Source organism: Nyctereutes procyonoides, unplaced genomic scaffold (assembly GCF_905146905.1).
Source record: "Nyctereutes procyonoides isolate TBG_1078 unplaced genomic scaffold, NYPRO_anot_genome, whole genome shotgun sequence".
Lineage (NCBI taxonomy): Eukaryota > Metazoa > Chordata > Mammalia > Carnivora > Canidae > Nyctereutes > Nyctereutes procyonoides.
In genome coordinates, this window is record NW_026575044.1 from 51,891,590 (window position 1) to 51,906,823 (window position 15,234).

The window sequence follows — 15,234 nt, forward strand, 5'->3', positions numbered from 1 at the left end:
CCGAGAGTGGTAGTTTCATTTTTTTAAAGCTATATGAACAAAACTCTATGTAGGTTGGATGTTTATTTTTGTAATTAAATAACTCCTGTAGCAAAATGAGTCTAAGATGTCCATTGATAATCATAACCCTCAAGGTGCATACATAATTTAAGCGTAAATATGACCTCACTGACATGAGTGACCACAATTGGCAGTACCTTCCCATAGCCAGACTGAGTTCTTATTTCACCTATAGTGTCTGTTCATTCATCAGGAAATATTTATTGAATGACTGGGCACCAGATTCCAGTTTGTCCACAGTATGTCCTGGGGCCTTCAGTTCTCACCATCACCCAGTGCTGAGCACCTGTCCTGTCTCCCTGTCCCTACCCAGTCCTGCATGTCTCATACTTGAAGGGTAAAGAGACCATTTCTAGGCCAGGAGGCTGAGGTAGCTAGTGTTTTGGGCTGGAAAGGAGGGTGCACGTAACCTAGGAGAGTGTCTGAATAGAGGCATGTTGGGCCCAGAGCGGTGGTGGAGGCTGGGTCAACATACGTGGTCTCTCTTGAGCCAGCCCCTTATTCTATAGAGTAGACACCCCAAAATAACCAAGGCAGGTTCTGCTTTAGGTCCAGATGTTAGGGTTTCATGGCCAAGGAAGAGAATCCTGAAATGTCAAAGCAGCAGAGGGATGGAGAAGTCTCATCGAGTGACTCTCAGGGAGTGCAGACAAGCATGGCCCAGGCCCTTGTGGGGAAGCACGTCTGAGAATTGTTGCATTCCCAAGGGACACTATTGACCTACTGAGGGTGAGTGGATGCAGACTGTATGAGAGTGTCATTTAACTTCTGATAGGTTTCCATTGTGAGTCCTGGAAGTTTACGTATCAGCTTTATGGCTGAAGCTCTTTTCCAGTGGAGAAAATCTTGGCCCATCTCCTAGGGTCTCTGAAGTCTGCCCTCTAGCCCACCTTCACCAACATGGATAATGGTCTTTCTGATTGGCCTTTGGGAAATAGAGGCTCTAATGAACCGTAAATATGGACTCCTTAAAAGTTTGTGTCATTAGTGCTGTGTGCAGAGGCGTGGCTTTGCAACTGGGCTCAGGAAAAAACTTGGAAAAGAGGATTAGGTGTTCTTAACCTTTTTTGTACCACTTAATGCATGTAAATGTATCTAATACATATAATTATAGAGGAAACAGATCATCTTGAAAGTTTCAGAATATTTTGGGGAGTTGTGATACAGTAGGTATGAAGGATTGTTTCCTAATGTTAGTGGCACATCTAATTACCATTTTCCAGTGATGCACGTAGAAACTTAGTACTGCAGCACCGCAACTAAAGCTGCTGTTCTGCTCGTTTCCCAAGGAAATGTCTAAGTTATTACAACTTAGTAAAACTGAAGGTATGGTTTTTGTTTCATCGAAGTTTATGGGTCTGTGAACCCCCTGAAGGGGGCACCAGGTCAAGAAGCCCTGACGTAGGAGGAAGTATGAGACTGTTGATTTTTTTCCCCCACCACAGGTATTAGCAGGCACCAGCATGATCCTCATGTTTTTCTGACATCCGAGGCTGACAGGTCCACACCGTTACTTTAATTAACCATGTGGGTATCAACAGTGTGAATCCAGATAACAAAGAGCCTCTGCTTTGGTTTCCGGGTGACTTACCATAAGCCATTTGCCAAAGTCCTGGAATTAACTGTGAAGGGTGGTTAAGGACTCTGGTAAGCCTCTGAAAGCTAATCTCTGTTTGGAGTTCAGTGTTTCACTGAATCAGGCTAATATTGATGGCAGTAAGTCTCCAGGGTGTTTGAATTGCTGCTGGTACCTGAACACACTTGTATCGTGACCCATTTAATTGAGCCATTGGGTCCATAGCAGCAATTCCTAGCCTCAGCAGGACTGATGTAGCACAAAGGAGAATCACATGTGGAATTAAAAAAACACCCAGGCTCCACTGCCGTAGACCGTGATGTGGTTGGTTTGGCACAGGATCTAGCCAAGGTGGCTTCCTAAGCTCTGCAGGTGTTCCTGACATATGGCCAGGGTGAGTGAGCCCTTGCAGGTCCTTTGTGAAGTGTGGCCGAGGACTAGGACTTGCTGTGGGGATCTGACTGTCCTCGACTGCCTCCTTTCTGGACACAGCCTGTGCCTTCCCACGCGCTGCACGGCCCTGATGCCTCTGCCTAGAATGGTCCCTGGGAACAGATCAGGTGGGCTTGGAGCACTGAAGATGTTGACTGCACCCTTCAGGACACCATGTCTCATGCAAGGGTGCTAGCAGGGCCTAGACATTTGAACAGGTTTCTTAGAAATAGCATTCCAGGGGCACCCAGAAGCTCAGTGGATAAAACATCTGCCTTGGGCTCAGGTCATTGTCTCACAGTCCTGGAATGGAGCCCTGTGTCAGGCTCCCTGCTCAGCAAGGATCTGTTGCTCCTGCTCCTCCCCCTGCTGGTCCTCTCTTTCTCCCTCAAATGTTTAAGAAAAAATAGCATTCCAGCAGCAGTGAGGTTGGGAATGGATGGACTAGGCTGTACGATTAGCAGAACTGGCTGCAGTGCTTCGGATGGATCCAGGAGAGAACGTGAGGGGTGGCTTTGGGTCTCAGCTGAAGTGGAGGCGGTACAGCCACCTTGGCCTGATGGGGCAGAGGCAAGGGTGAGTCAGGGGCCACCCCTGGTCCTTGCTTGTTGCTGCATGGAATGCCCAGTGTTCCCCTCCAGGAGCAGAGTGAGGAGCTGCGGAGCTCTGTTTGGATGTGCAGCCTACACATGTCCTTGTTCGGTGCGTGTTTGCCTCGCAGGAGCAGAGTGCATGGGGAGCTGTGAGGGCACCTGGGGTCACACAGGAAGATGAGCTCCCCCCGCAGGAGTAATGGGGGTGCGGAGACTGGCCTTCACTGTGCCCCACATCTGAAGATGATGGATAAAGCAACATCTATCAAGGAGACTGTCGAAGACTGCATACGCTGCCGGTAGCGTGGTGGAGAGCATGCGCCCCAAGGAGAAGGGGCTTGAGCCCGGGGTCCTGGCACGCCTGGCTTCAGGGACCAGCAGCTGGCAGAGGGCCTTGTCACTGAACTTACTAGGATGTGTTCATTCACTGAGAAACTGTTCCCAGACTCAAATAAAATAGTTTGAAGAGGGATACTTACCTGGATTACAGGGTACGGCCTGTGCATATCCTCGTTCACTCCAGCCAAGGACCACATTTAACCCAAAAGAGGCTTATGTAGAAAATCTCAGAAAACAGAAAATGCCTGCCTCTGGTGCACATGTATGTGCCCCCAGAGCCCCGGGTTTCTAATGTTCAACATTAGTAGGTACTAGTTGTGGTTCACAGGGAGCGTCTCACACAGCTCAGCCTTCCCTGCATCTGGGGTCCCAGCTCACAGGGGTGGCAGGAGGCCTCGGGATCATCTTCCAGCCCCTTGTTTTAAGAGCAGAGAAATGGGCACATTCCCACTTGCGTGGAGGAGCCCTGGCCATGTCCGCCGCCTCCCACACCTGCAGATCCGCCAGCGAGGCCTGTGCGTGGCTAGGCTCCCTCAGGCCCCTTCTGGGAGACTCCCGCTGGGCGACCGCCCCTCTCAGGAGCGGCCAGCGGGTGGAAGGAAGGGATTGGTTTTGCTACTACCTGTATCAGGCTACGCCTCAGAGGTTTATAACTAGAACCTGGGACTGCTGTGAGCCGAGTGCAGGGAGGTGATATGCTGCCGCTGCCAGAAGAGTCAATTTCATCTTCTCAAGGAGGCACTTGGAACTCTAGCTGCTAACTACAAGCCAAGCAGTTTCCCTGAGCACTTCTGATGGCTTTCCTAGTGAGAGCTGGGCTGCCCCTGCACGCACCCTGACCTGGCAATGGGGGAGGAGGCCTGCTGCAGATGTGCCCAGCAGTATGTGTCTGCCCCCCCTCCTTGTAGAAACCACGGGGACCTCTGGCCTATAGGACTCCTCCCACGTGCATGTTCCTGCCAGGTGCCCGGGATGCGTGCCTCCTCACATTGAGTTACAGCTCTTGCTAGAAGGGATCATAGAATGTCTTGCTTGGACCTTTTTGGGCCAGCCCCTTGTCACAGCACCATGTTCTCTCCATATTGACCCCACCTTGGGAGGAAGCCTCTAACCATGGACTCAGAATAATTGTGTGGCTCTGTTTTTTTTTTTAATATTTTATTTATTCATGAGAGAGGCAGAGACACAGGCAAAGGGAGAAGCAGACTCCCTGTGGGGCGTCTGATGTGGGACTCGATCCCAGGACCCCGAGGTCATGCCCTGAGCTAAAGGGAGATGCTCAACCACTGAGCCACCAGGTGCCCCTGTGTGGCTCTGTTTTGAGTCCAAATATTCTTCATTGTAATTTTCTGTATCCTTCTTGCCTCATTGAACCTCCATTCAGGCCTCTCTGTCCCCCAGCCTTACTCTCAGCTCCACACAGAACCCAGTTTTGCTGCCTCAGCCTGATCGTCATTGGCCTGACTTCTTCACTCTAGGGCTTTGATATCCTTTTGTTTCAATACAGTTGTGTGTTTATAGCACTGAATGCTCTAGTGTTTGTGTTAAGCTTCTAAAGACAGAAAACCGTGTTACTATTGGTACTCCTTCATCAGCATTGCTTTTAAGATTAATTTGAATTTTCTTAGGGTGTTTCTCAATGATCAACTCTGCATAGAACTGACATATCTTTGTTGAACAAAAAATTTTTTAAGATTATCATTTATTTTAGAGTATCTGCATATGAGCAGAGCATTGGGGAGGAACAGGAGGAGAGAATCTCAAGCAGACTCTGTTGGGTGTGAGCCCAATGTGGGGCTCAATCCCACAACCCCGAGATCATGACCTGGGCTGAAACCAAGAGTCAGATGTTTAACTGAGCCCCCCAGGCACCCCAAACAAAAATCCTTAAGACTTTTTTTGGGGGTCCCCATCATCTAGCATAGTTTTTTTTGTAAACTGTCATAGATGATCTGTATGGTGATGCAGGTGTTGAAGATAGAGACCCAACAGACAGGCGGGACGCCATAGATTGATTACCCCATTAATGAGTAGATTGCATTCTACTGACACCCACATGTGTGGGTGATTTGTCACTAGAGAAGGAAACGATGGGGGGCTTAATGATGTGTTCAGAAATGGGGTGTCCTTCCCATGGTGCCTTAGCCAGATGTCCCCTCCCTCCTGCCAGCCTGTGCTGGGGGCCTTAGCACGTGCTGTTCCCACCTCTTCTCTCTCCAGGAGAGCCTGCTGCGGGCCAACAGTTGACCCTGTCCGAGACTGTGTTCTGCGGCCCCTTTCCTGTGGACAAGCAGGGGAGGACCCGTACAGGGCAGAGACTGCCAAATCCGGTTTCGCAGGCAGTAGACTGCAGAGCCCCAGGGGGCTCCCTTGCTGGGTGCAGCATTTTTGGATCAGTGTCTATGGTGGTCCTTGCTGGGGTCTGGACTGCACACGGTCGGGTGCTGGCTGCCCAGCCAGGCCCTGTATGCGGCAGGAACCGTTTCAGGTCTTAGGTTCTGGTTGTGGGGACAAGGGTGTGCAGAACGCTGAGGAGGCATGTAAACTGCTCGTGAATCTGTGGTGAATGCTGGGCCAGCAAGGTGGTCAGGGAATAGCTGCCAAAGAACCATGTTCCAGTGGAGGCTGTCCTGAGCCAACTAGTGCTCAGAGGACCTGCTTTGCATCCAGTCCCCATGTTACAGCTGGGTTTGGTCACTGGGAGTGCAGTGTGGTGGCTGTGCTGTCCCAGCATGGCCCATCGGGAATCCAGGCAGGCAGCTAGGAGCCTGTGTTTGAGGATGGACTGGGCATCTCATTAGCTCACTCTGGGCATCGATCTTGCCTTCTCTAAACTTTAGTTTTATTCTCTTTCAGGTGGGTGACTGGCACCCTATAGTCTTATGAGTCCTAAGCATAGCAGGCATTGCTGAACTTGCTGCGCACTGTCCGAGTGTGACGGACAGAGGCAGTGATTAATTGCACCAAGGAGCAGCAGTCCAAGAGCTGCCAGAGGCAAGTGTGGTTGGAGTTGAGAGCAAATAAAAGGGAAAAAGTTTGAGGTGGAAAAGCTTTAGGTGACTACGAAGTAGGAGGGGATGGAGAAGCCCCGTGTGGATGGATATGAGGAGCAGAGGGAACAGTGAGCATGGTGAGGCTGGGGCCTTGGGCTGGAGGCCCCCCCAGAAGCTGGGAGAGCAGGGATCCAGTGCGGGCATTCGGTCATGCGAGGGGGACATGCTGAGGCAGGTGGGGGCGGACGTCTGCGGGTTGCCCTCACCTGTGTCAGTGGCAGATCTGGCCGGACAAAGCAACAGAGAGGGAGGCGGATGGTGGGAGGTGACGCGATAGAATGAGCTGACATGCAGCTGCAGGGTGGGCGAGCGGCGTGCTTCCTGGGTTTGTGGCTGTGGGCAGTGGGGACGGTGGGGCTACCTGTGCCTAGAGCCCCGGGGGCCAGGGTGGAGGGGTGCTGGCCCTGTGTGAGCTCTCAGCTCGGGGGCTGAATGGGTAGCTATGGCTGCCGAAGCACAGGTGCCACCCAGGCCACAGTGGGCCGCCCCAGAACTGCACTGGGGCTGCTGGGTCAGCTGGGACAGTGGCCCGGGGAGCCCTCCATGTGCTTGTCGCTGACTGGGAAGCCATGGGTGACGGGTCGCTCTCCACAGGAAACCCAGACAACATTTCAGTGGGTTTCTTCCAGTTTCCATGACATCTCTCCAGCTGATCAGTGGGGCTCTCCTTTAGTGGAACCACCCCAGGTGCCTAAATAGCCGCCTGCCGCCTCTGCCCTCCTGAGGGGGGGCGTCCGGGACGGGGGTATGGATGGACCCAGCTCAGAGCCTGAGGCCTGCAGTGGTTTGGTGGGAAATGTTCACAGGAGGTGCCTTAGCAATACTTGTGCCTCCATGATATCCAAGATGGATATCTGGTATGAAATAGGGGAGCAGCTGCGTGTGAGCATATGTGTGTGCGCATGTGTCTGTGTGTGTAGTGTCCCTATTCAGCCTGGGTGCGGGAGGATGGCTTGGTGCCTGAGGATCCTGTGCTCTTGCCTGAGGCACAGCCCTGCAGGGATTTTTCCTGTTGGGGGTGACACATACGCCCCTGAAGACAGCCTCGACCTCAATAACAGCTGGGTAGGAAAGCCCTTGGCCATTGTTTTCTTTTTCTTTTTTTTCTTTTATTTATTTTTTTAAAGATTTTATTTATCCACGAGAGACACACATAGAGAGGCAGAGGGAAAAGCAGGCTCCATGCAGGGAGCCCAACGCGGGACTTGATCCCAGGTCTCCAGGATCACACCCTTGGTCGAAGGTGGCACTAAACCACCGAGCCACCCAGGCTGTCCTGTTTTCTTTTTCTAAGGGGAATTACACTGGGCTTAGGAGAAAAATTCATTAAAAGGCGAATTGACCCAAGTTGCAAACTGAGTCCGATCTATAATCGGGCTGATTGGATGGAGCTGTATTTGGATTGTGTTTTTAAAGGATACTGGGTAGAATTGCATGCTAATGAATAACCCCAAGCAACCCAAATTTGAAAGGGAGAGCTTTGCCCTACCCATACTTCCCATTAGTGCTTCCGCAGTAAATGCCTCCAATGTCCGGGGCGGAGGAGACCGGTGGGGATCCCAAGTCACAGCCTGTCCTCTTGAGGTGGAGAGAGGCCCAGAGAAAAGAAGTGACCAGAAGTCACTGGGGTGAATGACCAGGGCTGACAGCAGCATAAGCGCCGGGGTGGGGGTGGGGGGGTGCTGCCTTTGGACCAGCTCGTTTGGGCTTGGTGTTTGGGCTGCAGTGAGCAGTTTGCTGTTTTGAGTGGGGAGAAACCTGGTGAGAGCTGTGCTTTGGACGGTCGGGCAGGCACGTGGGGGCAGGTCAGAGAGCTGGGCACCTACCTTAAGGTGGCCATGAAGATGAGTGGGAGTGTAGTTGGGCATCACAGACCTGCGGCACCCGGCTGGGATAACTGAGGGTCAAAGAAGTGGGCGACCTTTCCCAAGGTCAACTAGCTAATCGCTGCAACTGAGGTTCAAGTGTGTTTTTAATGCCCATATTTTGAGTTTTGGTGGTTTGAATTGAAAGCAGAGCTACTGTCCATAGAAGGAGTCTGTGCTGTTGTATGTCATCTCTAAGGCCAGTTTCTGGGCCATTACCACATGGAGTGTGTGCACGCAGCATGGGCCTGGCCCGGGAGTGAGTTGTGTATGCAGAAATGCAGGGTGCTACAGAATAATCTGCGATCAGACCTATTTTAGAAAGGTCTAAGTTAGGGAGGGGGTCAAAAGGTGCTTGTTGGTCTGAGGAGAGGCTATTTTACCTAACTGTGGCCTACACGTCAGCGTCACATCTGATATCCACTAGGTTTGGCAGCAGTTAGCTCTGACGGCCATTACCTGACCTTCCCGTGCTCAAGAGCCCTGACGGTAAAGATCAGTCACACCTTGGGTGTATCTATAACTGCCGTTACGGTCTTGGCCACCGAACCGCATTTCCATCAGCACATCAGAGCTGGCCTCCACGTCCTGCCGCCTCGTTACCGCTCCTTCATTACTTCTCCATCGTGGAAGCCAACCCCTCTTCTGGAGTTCCTGCCCCCTCACCCTTACAACAGCCTGCTTGCTCTGCAGACTCAGGAGCTGCTTTGTTTCTGAAGCCCGGTGCTGGACTTTGCAGTCATTTCCCAGTGATGCATGGGACAGTCCCCATCTCAACGCTGTGGGTGAAACGTGACATGTGTCATGGTTCTGTGCTGTATGTATGGCAACTGTACCCCACTCCCGTGTCCTCAGGGTCTATTTCACCATGTGTGTTCTACTGCAGGGAGCCAGATGACACTGACCCGCCCCCACCCCCCACCGCACTGGTTCATTCTCTCCTGCCCCTGACCCCCGGTGTTGCTCCCAGAGAGCCCTACCCGGTTCTTTGGACCGTCTGTGCCTCTCCTTCCCCTGTGACCCTCTGCTGAGGAGTCAGGCTCAGATGCATCCTGTGCTCATCCATTGATTTTAGGTTAAACATATAGACTGGAGGCAGAACTTAAAGCCTGAAGCTGTGGCCAGCTCCTGAAATTCCGTTCCCTACTGAGGTAATGGGGCATGTTCTGAAGCTGGCATCAGGCTCGGGTCTGTTTCCCAGGTCCACGGGCCAGGTCTAGAAGTGCAGCTGGTTATTCTCTTGGTCATCCAGGAGGGTTGTGCTTCTGAAATGTTTTCTAGGGAGCTGATTATGAAGTATTAAGAGGTGGCAACCGTCATCATCCCCACGGTCTGCTGGGGGACCTACAACTCTAATAAGCGAACCTGGGAAGACCAGCATCACCCACAGACTTCTGATGACCACTGTTATCCTAGAACCACAAGGGCTCTCAGCTACTTCTTATCCCTACACATATGCAGTAGGATTTATATAAATATTCAGGTAACTGGTGCAGAGCCAGTTTGGAAGATCCACTGGTTTTCCCCCATCTTCTCAATGGTGTGCAGTAGCCACCCGTGTTTAATCAGATCCGTCCCCTGTGTGATGATGACGGTCTGTGTGAGCCAAGACAACCTTGAACAGGGACTCTGGGTTAGGGCTGCTTTAGCCCAGCTCCCGCAGCCGGGTCAACCTGGTGCTCCTAGCCCAGACCCTTCCTGTCTTTCTAGTCCTCCCCTAGTTGACATCAGTGTGATCTCGCTGCTTTCCCACTTCTCGGCTGTCAGCCCAGATCAAAAGCAGAGCCAGTCTCATTCCCCTGTGCTGATAAGCTACAGTCTACCTATATTGATGATTAGTGGGGGGTGGGGTGGGGTGGAGTGGCAGGGGAGGGGTGGGGGCAGCCTGTGGTGGCTTCTCTGTTCATCCAGCTGTGGCCTGTCTGCCCAGGAAGCTGCAGGAGCTCGTGTTAAACGCAGCAGGCTGGTGCCTGGGGGCCTTTGCTTTAAATCCCTTTCCATGCTCCTGGGCTTTCTCATCAGGAAGTGGGGGGCTTGTTAGTCCCTAGGAGCATATACTCCATGCCATGTACTATTAGGGAGACTGGAGACAGAGAGCAGAGAGCCTGCCTTCCAGGCAGTGGATCTGTGAGCTGGACGTAGGTGGCTAACTGCAGCCCTTACCAGCAATTAATTCATCAGCCAAACCTGTGGCCCACACATGTGTTCTTGCTCTGTGCTCGACCCTTTGTGTTCCTTAGTGGCTGGGCTGTGCATTACTTGTCTGTAATTCTGCTATTGTAAAGGGATAAATATAGATGCGTTTTTATCTGGTGTAGAGTATCTTCTTTCTGCCTTCCATTTAGTCTCACTGAAATCCTCTTACTGCAATTGATAGTTGTTTTATCTAATTTCTGATAAACTTGAAGCAAGATCAGTCTGGTGGTTAGTAGCTTGCCTTTCAGGATACATATATGTGAGCAAGAAATTCAAAACGCTGTCTACTGGCATGGCAGGGCTCAAACATAAGGTCTTCATTTTAAAAAAAATTAGAACCCATGCAGGGGCCCAGTGGCACATCACAGAATCAAAGGTGAGAGAATATGTGCCTGAAAGGCTATGCATGTAAATTCTCAGGATGTGTATGTCTGTGAACCTATGCGTATGTAGAGGAATGGATCAGCGGGTGCTGCTTCCAGAAAAGTGGAATCATGACCAGTGACTGGCTACCTCTCCCTTTCTGAGGGTGCCTAGGAAGGCTGTGTGCCATTGATAAGCCCTTCTCTGAACTCTTTCTCCTGCTTGTGCATCTTTTGCAAGCATGTGAGGGAAGCCAGGCTGGTTTAATGCTGTTCCTCATATTTGTCCTACAAAGAAGGTGAGATGATCTTGATCAGGCTCAGGGCCTTGTCCTTGGAGTCCTTGAAAGGCAACAGAGCCTTTCTACAGCCAACAACTGACCAGTGCTTTTTCCTTTCCAGAGATGAGAAGAACCAGTCCATCATAGTCAGCGGGGAGTCTGGAGCTGGCAAAACCGTGTCAGCCAAGTACGCCATGCGCTATTTTGCCACGGTTGGTGGCTCAGCCAGTGACACCAACATCGAAGAGAAGGTCCTGGCGTCCAGTCCCATCATGGAGGTAAAGCCTTCCAAACATACTTGGCCATTTTTGTTGGAGTCACTTCCTCTGGCAGCAAGACTGCTGGGTGTCCAGCCCTGTGAGGTTGTCCACAAGGATCCCTAGAAGCAGCTCAGGGGTCATACATGACTGTTTCTGAGAACCTGTTGTCTCCTATTAAGGAAAAAATTCCAAAGGTGCCCCAGAGACCATGGATTTGGGAGTGATCTCACCTGGTAGCACCCTTCGGGTCCCCAGTATCAAGTGGAGTGTCTTTTCCATGTCCCTGGACTCTGCTGAGTGCTCTTCTGAGGGGTGTCCATTCTTCCTCCACCTCCACTGCTCTTCCCCTCCTGCTTCCGTTGGGCATCAGCAGATCCGTGCTTCACCCAAACCATGCAGTGCTCTCAAGTCCTGCAGGATCAGGAGGGTGATTGGTATGGGGATGGGAAGCCTTGATAGATTCCTTTTCTCTCCTCAGAATATTTGACCAAGGTGGGGGCGGGGAGGCATAGGTGGGAGAGGTAGAGTCAAAGCTATGTGATGACAGCCTGTTGATCATCAGAAAGCAGTTCCCTGTGGTGGTAGGAACTGGCCTGGCCTCATTCAGAATGTGATGGTGGACCATGGCCTTGGCCTACCCGGGACCATCTATGCACCCGCATTGAGGCAGCTAAGATTGTACCTTACAAGTGGCATCATGTTTCATTTCAAATGGGAATGAAACCAGGCTTTCAGCCTCTCCTTTGCCCCAGAATTTCAAAACCTAGTTCATTTCTAGGGTAGTAACATTTCAAAGACACAGAGTGCTGCCTCTTTCAGAAATAAAGGAAGTCGTTTTTCTGGGCAAAACAGAAGGGAAGAAACTTGTTACATCACTAGTGCCCGGGCAATGTAATTTCAGTCAAGATGAGAATTTAATGAAGGTAGGTCACCACATTATTAAACATGTACAAGACACAGGAAGATTTCTTAATTGTTGTATTGTGGTTAGGCACAAAACTGACATTTTCAACTATTTTAAATGAACAGCTGAGTGGCATTAAGTACATTCATAGTGTCATGCAACCATCAGCGCCATCCATTTCTAGAACCCTTTTATCATCCCAAACTGTACCTATTAACGAATACTCTCTAACCTTCCCTGCCAGATACTGGGAACCTCTATTCTACTTTCCATCTCCATGAATTTTCCTGTTCTAGGGACCCCACATAAGTGGGATCCTACAATATTTGTTCTTTTGTGCCTGGCTTGCTTAATGTTCTCCAAGTTCATCCGTGTTGTAGAATGTAGAAGTACCCTGTTCCTTTTTATGCTTAGATGATACTTTATTGTGTGGATAATACCAGATTTTGGTCATGTGTTCCTCTGTAGCTGACCCACATGGGTTTCCACCTGTGCGCTAGTATGAATAATGCCACCGGACAGTGGTGTGCAGGCATCTGAGTCTCTGCTTTAGGGATGCTTTTTAAAATGAAAGTGGGGAGGGAGGGGCAAGACGGCGGAAGAGCAGGGTCCCCAAATCACCTGTCCCCACCAAATTACCTAGATAACCTTAAAACCATCCTGAAAATCTACGAATTCGGCCTGAGATTTAAAGAGAGACCAGCTGGAATGCTACAGCGAGAAGAGTTCGCGCTTCTATCAAGGTAGGAAGACGGGGAAAAAGAAATAAAGAAACAAAAGGCCTCCGAGGGGGAGGGGCCCCGCGAGGAGCCGGGGCGAGTGTCCCCAGGACAGGAGAGCCCCGTCCCGGAGAAGCAGGAGCTGCACCAACCTTCCCGGGGGAAAGGGGCCCGCAGGGAGGTGGAGCAGGACCCAGGAGGGCGGGGATGCCCTCGGGCTCCCGGGGACACTAACAGACACCTGCGCCCCGGGAGAGTGCTCCGAGCTCCCTAAGGGCTGCAGCGCGCACGGCGGGGCCGGAGCAGCTCGGAGGGGCTCGGGCGGCGGCTCCGCGGAGGGGGCTGCGGGGCGGGAGCGCGAATCCCACAGCGCAGGCCCCGGAGCACAGGGCGCCGGGACACAGCCCAGGATCCGGCCTCCCCCGGGACAGGCAGAGGCCGGGAGGGCCCAGGACAGCAAGGACGCTCCTGCCCCAGCTGAGCAGATCAGCGGCCCCGCCCCGGAGCCTCCAGGCCCTGCAGACGGAGAACCGAAAGCCCCGAGCCCCGTAGTTCCTGCGGAGGCTGAATCCAGGCTTCCAGAGTTGCCATAGCAACTGCCGCTGTTCCTCCTGGGGCCCCACGGGGTAAACAACCCCCGCTGAGCCCTGCAGCAGGCAGGGGCAGAGCAGCTCCCCCAAGTGCTAACACCTGAAAATCAGCACAGCAGGCCCCTCCCCCAGAAGACCAGCTAGACGGACCAGTGATACTCCCCCGTGTTCCAATACAACTTGTTTTTGGCCACTCTGCACTGAGCAAAATGACTAGAAGGAAAACCTCACCTCAAAAGAAAGAATCAGAAACAGCCCTCTCTCCCACAGAGTTACAAAATCTGGATTACACTTCAATGTCAGAAAGCCAATTCAGAAGCACTATTCTACAGCTACTGGTGGCTCTAGAAAAAAGCATTAAGGACTCACGAGACTTCATGACTGCAGAATTTAGATCCAATCAGGCAGAAATTAAAAATCAATTGAATGAGATGCAATCCAAACTAGAAGTCCTAACGACGAGGGTCAACGAGGTGGAAGAAGGAGTGAGTGACATAGAAGACAAGTTAATGGCAAAGAGGGAAACTGAGGAAAAAAGAGACAAACAATTAAGGGACCATGAAGACAGATTAAGGGAAATAAATGACAGTCTAAGGAAGAAAAACCTACGTTTAATTGGGGTTCCCGAGGGCGCCGAAAGGGCCAGAGGGCCAGAATATGTATTTGAACAAATCCTAGCTGAAAACTTTCCCAATCTGGGAAGGGAAACAGGCATTCAGATCCAGGAAATAGAGAGATCCCCCCCTAAAATCAATAAAAACCGTTCAACACCTCGACATCTAATAGTGAAGCTTGCAAATTCCAAAGATAAAGAGAAGATCCTTAAAGCAGCAAGAGACAAGAAGTCCCTGACTTTCATGGGGAGGAATATTAGGGTAACAGCAGACCTCTCCACAGAGACGTGGCAGGCCAGAAAGGGCTGGCAGGATATATTCAGGGTCCTAAATGAGAAGAACATGCAACCAAGAATACTTTATCCAGCAAGGCTCTCATTCAAAATGGAAGGAGAGATAAAGAGCTTCCAAGACAGGCAGGAACTGAAAGAATATGTGACCTCCAAACCAGCTCTGCAAGAAATTTTAAGGGGGACTCTTAAAATTCCCCTTTAAGAAGAAGTTCAGTGGAACAATCCACAAAAACAAGGACTAAATAGATATCATGATGACACTAAACTCATATCTGTCAATAGTAACTCTGAACGTGAATGGGCTGAATGACCCCATCAAAAGGCGCAGGGTTTCAGACTGGATAAAAAAGCAGGACCCATCTATTTGCTGTCTACAAGAGACTCATTTTAGACAGAAGGACACCTACAACCTGAAAATAAAAGGGTGGAGAACCATTTACCATTCAAATGGTTCTCAAAATATACCCTAAAAACTATAGAACACTTCTGAAAGAAATTGAGGAAGACACAAAGAGACGGAAAAATATTCCATGCTCATGGATTGGCAGAATTAATATTGTGAAAATGTCAATGTTACCCAGGGCAATTTACACGTATAATGCAATCCCTATCAAAATACCATGGACTTTCTTCAGAGACTTAGAACAAATTATTTTAAGATTTGTGTGGAATCAGAAAAGACCCCGAACAGCCAGGGGAATTTTAAAAAAGAAAACCATATCTGGGGGCATCACAATGCCAGATTTCAGGTTGTACTACAAAGCTGTGTTCATCAAGACAGTGTGGTACTGGCACAAAAACAGACATATAGATCAATGGAACAGAATAGAGAACCCAGAAGTGGACCCTGAACTTTATGGTCAACTAATAAACGATAAAGGAGGAAAGACGATCCACTGGAAGAAAGACAGTCTCTTCAATAAATGGTGCTGGGAAAATTGGACATCCACATGCAGAAGAATGAAACTGGACCACTCTCTTGCACCAGACACAAAGATAAATTCAAAATAGATGAAAGATCTAAATGTGAGACAAGATTCCATCAAAATCCCAGAGGAGAACTCAAGCAGCACCCTTTTTGAACTTGGCCACAGTAA

General features: G+C 50.5%; 1 protein-coding gene across 4 annotated transcripts in view; it reads left to right on the top strand.

The window, feature by feature from the left end:
- Positions 1–15,234, top strand: part of MYO5B (myosin VB) — a 332,476-nt gene that overhangs the window by 186,393 nt on the left and 130,849 nt on the right. For all 4 annotated transcript variants that reach the window (XM_055324565.1, XM_055324564.1, XM_055324566.1 and 1 more), the window contains one exon: positions 10,879–11,035. In XM_055324565.1, coding sequence (XP_055180540.1) covers positions 10,879–11,035 — 157 coding nt within the window. The remainder of the gene's footprint in view (positions 1–10,878; positions 11,036–15,234) is intronic.